This window comes from Gavialis gangeticus, unplaced genomic scaffold (assembly GCF_001723915.1).
Source record: "Gavialis gangeticus isolate Ggan-Ray unplaced genomic scaffold, GavGan_comp1, whole genome shotgun sequence".
Lineage (NCBI taxonomy): Eukaryota > Metazoa > Chordata > Crocodylia > Gavialidae > Gavialis > Gavialis gangeticus.
This window is the reverse complement of record NW_017729027.1, coordinates 34478215-34487457: the sequence shown is the minus strand read 5'-3', so window position 1 is coordinate 34487457 and position 9243 is coordinate 34478215. Positions and strand designations below refer to the sequence as shown.

The following is a 9243-nucleotide window of genomic DNA, read 5'->3' as shown; positions in this document are numbered from 1 at the left end:
GTTGGTCCATAGACCTCCTGGGTTAGGTAGAGGTCTTCGATGCATGGAAGAAAGCTATGTGACCTGTCAGATTTGGCCATGTGCTCACCCCAAGAGATGTCAGGGAAGTTGAAGTCCCCCACAATGATCAAGCATTGGGAGCATGCAGCTTTGACCAGTTCCCTAATGAATTCCCGATCTACATCTTCCTCTTGGTGGGAGTGTCTATAGTGGACTTCTACAAGTAAGTCAGAGGGTCTCAAGATGCCCTTCCTGGTTTGGAAACCCAAATCTGCAGGGAGGTGAGCTGATCTTTGACGTAGAGAGCAATACCCCCACCCATCTTCCCCACATGGTCTCTCCTATACAAGGTATAACCCTCTACTGCCACTGACGAATCATAGGTGGAGTCCCAACAGGTCTCCATAATTCCTCCAGGGTGTAGTCATCATCACATCACACAGGAGAAGGGCCAGTTCGTCATGCTTGTTTCCCAAGCTCCTTGAGTTTGTATACAGGCAGTTAAGTTAAAGACTGTAGATCTTATTCACAATATAAATATCATTCTAAGCATAAAATGCAAGTTCTGACTTTACTATCTTGCTAGTAAACAGCCTTTTAGTTGCATATTGATAATGGAAATAGTGAGAATGTTAAACTGCACTAATCAAGAACTATGAGTTTTAAAATCACCATTTACCTTTAAACCATCTTTCCCTGGCTCACCCTTGATTCCTGGTATGCCACGTTGTCCCTGAGAAAGAAAAAATAAAAACATGTATTTAAATATTTTTACTCAGGTCTTTAACAGAAAGGTTCAGAACATGTAAGTGCTGCCCACAGTGAACTCTCATTAAAATAAATGAAAACTGGAGGATTTCTTACAGGATTTGGCTCAGACATTAATATTGCAGAAAGAGACACAGGAACTTACTTGAATCCCTGGGTTTCCTGGGATTCCTGGAGTTCCTGCTGTTCCTTGATACCCCTAAGAAAAGAAATCAAGACATTATAATAAACTGTACTTGGAGGTTTGCACACAATCCTCTTAGTTTCAGCAAACAGAGCTGGCTGCATAATCATAATGATGGCACTAATCATCAACATTATAAAACTGTCACAGTTTCCATTAGAAATCTCACAAGGGCCTTGTTGCACATAAATTTTAGGTGGCTCAAGGAGCTCTTAACCCCTGGATTGTCTGCACATTAAGACATGTAAACGAGTGACGCCACAGCAGGGCAGGTTTATTTCTCATCAGTGCTTCCCAGCTCATGTTCAAAAAATGGGGCCACTCAGAGATAAAAATTGCCCAAGTTTCAGTCCTCCAACATCCCAGGCTGCAGTGTCCCCTCCCCCTACGCTCCTATTCTGTGTGGATACATTTTCCACCCCCTGAACTCTACTGTCCAGAAGGTGGCACTGGCACCAAGACAGCCACCCATCCCACTGGTGAAAATGTGACCTAGCCAGGTAACTTGAAGGGCCACAGACTGGTTCAGGAAGGAGGGCTAATGGGGGTGGAGAGGGAAGCAAGGTAGGGAGCCATATCAGGGTGCTCGTGAGCTGAGGCTTCTCTCCTGGGGCAGAGGCAGTATCCCCAAGAGCTAGGGCTGCTCAGTCCCAATTCCATTCCAATCATAATCCCAATTTATTAAAAATATAAGATTTTCTTTAATTTCTTATTACTTTTTTATTTCATTTCATTTTTATCCTTTAGGGGCTTCAGTGGCTGACTGACTTCATTTTACCACCCTGCCCCCAGCCACCATTCCCTCCCATTATCTCTCCACCTCCCACTACTCTCCCCAGTCTCCATCATTAAACTCTCCCCCTTTCAGACTCATGCTCCCACCCTCATCAACCCATCTTTATGATCCATCCCTACCATAGGCAATGCATAGGAGGAGCATGGGGGGGTTCATGTGCCCCAAGATTGGCGCTCACCAGCCAGGGAGTTGGGGTGCTAAGAGAAGTGCCAGTAGCACTTCCGTTTTTGCCTCGGGCATTTCTGGGATCAGCAATCGCCTACTAGGGGACCCCCAGAATCAGGAGCGATAAAACCCTGTCCTGGATCACCAACCCTCCAGTAGCAACTCACAGCTGTAGCTTCTAGCCAGACCCCTGCTCTCCAGACCTCTAGTGGCAAGCCACCCCTGTGCAAGTTGGGTACAGAGTTGGTTTTTAGCCTGAACAAGTGACTGCTCTAAACTTGAGCTAACACTACTACTGATCAGAATTCGAGAAGCTTAAAATATAATGTATAACAAAGCCCTGAGACTCATGTCTCAACTAGTGGAATTTTCACCTTTCCTCTTCTTTAGTCAAGGTAATCTTTTTGGGGGGCAACAAGCAAGATCCTGTCAGTTGTTTTATAAAAGTTACAAGCATGGTTTTATAACAACTGTTCTGAATAATAAAAATGCACTGGGCATTAAGCTGCTGGTTATGCACTTGAAGATATGTAACAAAGCATACTAAGGAGGGCACAACTAACATGAGAAAAGGAGATGGAAAAAAGGAAGCAAAAACTCAAAACTGGAAAGGATCATGGCAGGGAAACAATGTTCAAAAGTGACAACACTTTAACAGAGGTAGGGAAATTAATAGCAGTTTTTCAGTTAGGTCACATAACACAGGCTTCTATCAGAAAAAGACAGAAGGAGAAGTTGTCCTATGTCAGAATGCAAAAGGCAGAGAAGTAGAATTTTTGCTTTCTAAAATTCAGATCATAAATCTTTATTACTGTATCACCTTTCAACCATCAGTTGGAAATATCCAAACTGAACTGAACTTAGTTTGTTGCTTAGTTTGAAAATGATGCCTCCAATTTTAAAAAACTAAAATACTAAAAAAAACCACTGCATTTTTAATTGAGTTTTCATCATAAAGGAGAATCAATATATACAATATTTAATGGGAGCATTTTCAGACTAGTGCAGAGGAACAATCTGAACAATTTTATAGACAGACAAATTCTGTATCTGATTTGTTTGCCATACCAGTCAGGACTCTTGGGAACAACTGACAGATCCAAAACTCACTGGCTGGGTCAGTTACAAGACAATGCTTGCTGTACCCTCTTCCTAAAAGCAGCTTGAGCAGATGCCCAAACCTCCAGCTGGTAATGTTTAACAAAGGAGTAAACAGAACTCTAGATCCCTGCCATCTGTGCATCTTATATCAAGCATTTGCTTTTAGTCCTCCAGATAGTTCTGGCAAAATGAATTTAACGAAAAATGAAGGCACATTCTGAACTTGCTTATAAGCCTTCTGGATATCTCAGATAATTCACCTACCTAAGGATATCCTTAATGCACCGTTCCTTTATTTCCGCTGAAAAAGCTTCCCTTTTTGGAAAATACAGTCCTGTATAAAAAAACTATATTTCAGTTCTCAAAAACACCTTTACCTCCTTATTGAGAAGTGGCAGAAGAAGAGAACTTAACTGAAGTTACGAATCATTATATGATGAGTTTTATAATTGGGAGATAGCACAACTATACTCAGTGAGTGCATCTCCACAAGATGATCTACTATGCATTAGACTAGTATAATGTGCAGTAAAGCATCACCATCTATATGTGCATGGGACTTACTTCATATTAGATTAGTCTAATGCGCCATTTGCTAGTACCAACACATACAGGTACTAGATAACCAGTGCATTAGCTAATGCACCGTAGAGCATGTAAAGTGTGCCCAAGATCAATTTGCACCCAGTCAGCCCAGACAGCAGGGGGCACACTGCTGCCTAGCTAAGCCCCAATGTAGCTGTGGCAGCTACAGGGGCAGCTGTCTCCCTGCTATGTGGGGGTCAGGGCAGGTCCCAATCCCCACGTGGTGGGGAAACAGCTGCCTCTGCAGCTGACACACCTCTCCCAACTGCATGGGGATCAAGACCAGTCCCGACCCCCTTCTCCCCCTGTAGTTGCCATAGGTCTCCTGGCCATGTGAGCATCAGGACCCTTCCCAATCCTCACATGGCCAGGAAGACAGCTGCCCCTGCAGCCAGCACAGCGCTCACCCTGCCTGACAGAGCTCGGAACCAGCCGCCGCACCTCTTGCCAGCCCCTGGGGGAGCCTGGAGCTCCCACTGGCTGCTGCAGGGGGGCAAAGCAGGGCACAAGCAGCCCTGGATTGAGCTGCTCCTGTCAGGCACAACACCTGCTATGCTAAGCGTTTTGCTCCCAACAGGGACACATTAATGAGCCTGTATTTTCCACGCAGAAAATTCATGTGCATTAATTGCATATGTAGATGTGTCCAGTGTGAAGAAAGGCATAATTAGTTCAAAGATAAAAGTTGTAGTGTGTTCCGCTACAAAAGACAGACAGCTATTAAAAAGGCTGGCCTAACAAAAAGATAGAACAGGGAAGCTACATGCAAGAGATTCAAAAGGAAGTTTAACCAACGTCAAAAAGATAAGAAGTAGCCCTTAGGACAGAAAAAAAAACCCATAAAATTAGTCTGACAAACTACAGACATCTCAGGAAACAGAATTACCACTACTTTAATGCACTGTTACTCTTTTTATACCAACCTCACTTAGCTACATTATCTTCTAGAAACAGTGGGTGCATCTACACATGCGTTTTACTGTGGACCTGAATAATAAGCTCCACAGTAAAGTGTCAATATCTACATGTGTGCCCATATTAGGATGCTGGAAATTACTCCGCTGTAGAATAGTACTATCCAGAGCAAATACTATCCTACAGCAGAGTCATTTCATGCACTGAAACAACAGTAACAAAGGCTGGCTGGGGCACAAAGGTGCTACAATGTAGAGGCTGCCTTCTGGCTAATCCTGCACGGTAGCACACTCATGCCCCAGCCAGCCCTGACACCACCCTACACTGCCACCTGGAGCCTGAGGCTAACCCTGAGGGCCACCTGTCAGCCCAGAACTGCTCTGCCACAGCTCAAACAGCTCCAGTCCCAGGCACACGTGAAGACACTGCACCCAGGAACAGCTGACTCTGGTGCAAACTGTGCTGGAGTTGATTGGTATATGCTAATTTTACATGCAGCTGTACCCAGCACTGCCTAAATATTTCACTTCTGTTAAGCTACAAGGGAGGTGGGGGGAAGAAAAAAAATCGAGAGCCACTTCCCACATAGTGATCCCTAGTAACATCCAACAGTCAAAATCTCCAGAATAAACAAAACTCCAAAGCGCACAATGATAATGATGTGTACCCCATTTTCGTAACACAAAAGAAGAAAGCTAACAATGCACACAGAATTTATAAGATATATATAAAAATAGAAGAAATAGACATAATAGTACTGCTGATCATAACCTACTTGGTTACAATTAAATATGGTAGGATGAGTCTCATAACAGAGGTGGGGAAGAAGTGCAGCAACTGCCTCATTTTGCAACCCAGGTGTCCATCAGCACAATACTCACATTTAGCACAGTTAACAGGTGACCATTATTACTATTAGCTCAATGTTAGCCATTAGTTCCAGGCTGAATATAGTAGCTTCAAATAAAGATCTTTCCCTGGTGCTCAAACCTTCACAAGAAGTATACTTAGCTTTCTCACAGATCCTGTCTCCCTCTATACCCACGGCTGACCCTGAAAACAGTATTCCATTAGAAACCCAAAAGGTGTTAAATATTAGAGAGCACCTCATGAACAAGAACAGGAGCTGGATCTGGACTACAGAATCACTCTCAGAGGCACACACTATCACTATCCTTACCACATTCAGAATTAAAAAGAAAATTGTTTCCCCACACAAGATTCTTCACATGAACAAATGCAATGTTCATTCTGTACAAACAAGTTGTTCTTATCGTCTCTCACAGGTGGAAAGCAATCACTTTCTAGTGCCATCTATCTATCAGACTCTCTCCAGATTCACACCAATGCAACTGAAATCAGAATCTAGCTTCACGTTTTATGAAATCTTCTACGAAGGATCAACATTACATGAACCAAGAAGTAACTGGAGAAGAATAGGAGGCAACACTGAAACATAAGGAGATGCTTAGCTTTGTTTGTCATGGTACCTTTTTATTTATCAGTGAATAAAAAAAAACGAAGTGTTAAAATCACAGATTATTCTAAATAGAAAGGAATTACATAGCTTTATTAAGCCAGAGCAACCATACAAAAGGACCTAGAAAAATTAGCAACAATGTCATACACTATGGAGATCCAAGTTTAAAATGGGCAAGATAGTTTATCTGCAAGTTAAAAAAAATACCCTGAATGTGAAATAAATGTTTCCAAAGGAGAAAGAGGCTAGGGGTAAGAGGGTTGGGTAAGAGGGTTACCCTTCAGATACAAATCTGTGGTGCATCTGGTGCCCATCTGCACTGCAGCCATTTTAGAGAGAAAGGATATTAAAATATGGGAGGTACTGATGAGACTATACTGGGAAACACTGAATCAGTACTAGGGACTTGGCTACTCCAAATATGCTGTTCTGAGAACGAGGATATATTTAGGGAGTGGCAAATGACTGATTATTTGGGAAAGAAATATGAAGGAAAACTAAAGGAGTTAAACAAGGAAAGTTGGTTATGCAGTAGCTAAGAGCGGACATAGTCAGTTTAAAAATGTTTAAAGGCTGGTTAATGCTAATAAAACAGAAATATTTAGGGTGGTACATTTAAGAGTAATGGAATTTAACTCCAAAAGAAAAATTTAAACTGGATGCAAAGAAAACATCCTAACAGCAAGACCAACCAAATTAGACTGTGACGCAGTATATCTCAGAGGGAAATGATGCTTAAAAGATAAGACTAGGAAACAGTAGAACAGAAGTCCTCGGGTTTTTTTCAAAAAGTATGTCAGAGGAACAGATCTTGAGAGCAGTAGCAGAGGATGTACTCCTCAGTAGGGCTGTGCGAAGCTTCACCTCTGTTTCATTTCAGTGCTGTTTCGACTTGTTTGGAGCTCAAAACAGCGAAATCTCAATAAAACAAAGGGCTTCAAAAACAGCCTTGAAATGAAAGAAGGCCAGCTGAAACATTTCAAAAGTCTTGAAGTGTTTTGAGTTTTGAATTAGCAGCCAAGTGGTGAGAGGCAGGGGAGAGCCAGGGCTGCACTCCAAGTGGCTCCACAACCCGATGTGGCTCAGCCCAGTGGGGAGCGCAGTCCTCACTCTCCCGGTCTCCTGCCGCTGGGCTGCACTCCATGGGGCTGACATAGCCGATCGGAGCGAGTCTCTGCCTTCCATTCACACTCGCACCCTCAGTGAAGGGGCTGTCATCATCTCCTTCATTCACAACATTCTATAGCAACTACACTAACTGTTTCAATGCTGAAGAAGTATCTGAAAGTATTTGATGAGTTTGAACTGTGTTGAATATATGCTCTTTCTTTTTGCTTAAATGTTTCTGCATCTCCTCCCTGCACTTGTTTCTCTTCGGTTTCATTCCTTCTCCCGTGTTAAACAAGCAGTCTTCCCCATGACTATCACCTGATCCTCCTTTATCTGCACACTTGCTTGTCTACCACTTGTTTCTCATTCTACTTATCAATTTCAAATATCTTCCTCAGCCATCTGGCCCTTTCACCAAGGCTTAGTTGGTCATTGTCGGGGGATCACTGCATAGGGGCATGGCCCTCTGTGCCCCAATGACATTTGCCTGCCCATCCTCATTAAGGAAAAGCCCTAGCCTCTTAGTCAGATTGGGGTTCCTCCTAGTCTCACCTGCCATGACTTTGATGTTTCACTTAATGCCGGGAGGAATAGTGTTCACCCGGTTTGACCTTGACTGTAGATGTTCCCTGTGGGATACTGCTTCCAGAAAAAAGAACAAGAATAATAATAATAAAAAAAGAAACCGAAAACCGTCCTGCAGGCTTAGCCCTTCCTTTGCCTGCAACTTGCCGGCGCTTGGGACTCCTGCCGCACTGCCTTTGCAGCTCGTTCGGCTGATTGAAGTGCCGCCACAATAACTGCTTGATCGTGGCAGCAATTAATGCCTGCTTTGATTCAGGAGCTCCTTTGAGCTCTCAGACGTACTGTTCCTGGGGTGCAGTTTCTTCGAGCTGAGCGGTCAGCAGTTCCACTCAGCCTGCATTCCCTCACTCTCCTCCACTCTTGCCTGAACAGCCGGGCTAGAAATAGCTCCTGCAGTGGTGGGACATCCAATCCAGCAGACCTATCCGGTTGATAACGCTGGCTCTGGATGCACTAGGAGTTCCCTCCACAGTGTAGTGACCTTCTTTTCAGGTAACTTGTGGTTGGGGCCATCAGGCACACATGAAGAGGTGCCGTTAACCTCTTAAAAGTCATTTGCCTCGTTTCTTTCTTGCATGTTCTCTTGCAAAGTCTATCTTCACTGGTGACCTTAGAAAGACAGCTCCCATTTCCACTACTCTGTCTCCATGTCCTCCTGTTACACAATAGTGGGTCCTGGTATCTAGAAGTACCCTACATACCAACCAATGGAAATCCCAGCACTTACTACCTCCTCAGATCCTTTCAGAGTTTCTTTCATAATAAATTATAAATCAATTCTGTTGAAAAGGCCAGGGAACAGATTTACTAGAATGTTTAATGTTGTGGCTTCCAGCATAATCATTTTCTTCTTAGTCCACAGTTTCATAGACTTCATAGACATTTGGGCTGGAAGGGACCCCGGAGGATCATCGAATCCAGCTCCCTGCCCCAGGGGCAGGAAGTCAGCAGGGATCATAGGATCCCAGCAAGATAAGCATCCAAATGTGTCTTGAAGGCATTCAAAGTGTATGCTTGAACCGCCTCTGTTGGCAGTCTATTCAAAACCTTGGGGACAGTGAAGAAGTTCTTTCTTATGCCCAGCCTGAACCAGTGGTGGTGGAGTTTGTGACTGGTCAATCTTGTCATCCCTTGGGACACTCTGGTGAACAAACGTTCTCCCAGATCCTGGTGAGCACCCCTGATAAACTTATCGGTGGCCACTCCTGAGCCTGCGCTTTTCCAGGCTGAATAGGCCCATGGCTCTCAGCCTCTCATCATAAGGTCTGTTTTCCTGACCTCTGATCATGTACGTGGCTCTCCTCTGCACCCTCTCAAGCTTCTCCACATCCTTTTTGAATTGTGGAGCCCAAAACTGGACGCAGTATTCCAGCTGCGGCTTACCAAGGCCGAGTACAGGAGAATGACGTCCCGGGACTTGCTTAACAAGCATTTATGGATGCAAGCCAGCATTTTGCTTGCATTACTAGCCGCAGCATCATACTGAAGGTTCATGTTCATCTTGTGGTCAATCATAACCCCCCAAGTCCCTTTCACTTGTAGTGCTAACCAGCA

The 9243-nt window shown here is 43.9% G+C and overlaps 1 protein-coding gene across 2 annotated transcripts in view; it reads right to left on the bottom strand.

Annotated features, from left to right (window-relative positions):
* LOC109299990 (collagen alpha-1(XXI) chain-like) overlaps positions 1 to 9243 on the bottom strand; it is a 200378-nt gene that overhangs the window by 128128 nt on the left and 63007 nt on the right. For both annotated transcript variants that reach the window (XM_019520549.1, XM_019520551.1), the window contains 2 exons: positions 914 to 967; positions 680 to 733 (listed from right to left, as the gene is read on the bottom strand). In XM_019520549.1, the coding sequence (XP_019376094.1) occupies positions 680 to 733; positions 914 to 967 (108 nt within the window). The remainder of the gene's footprint in view (positions 1 to 679; positions 734 to 913; positions 968 to 9243) is intronic.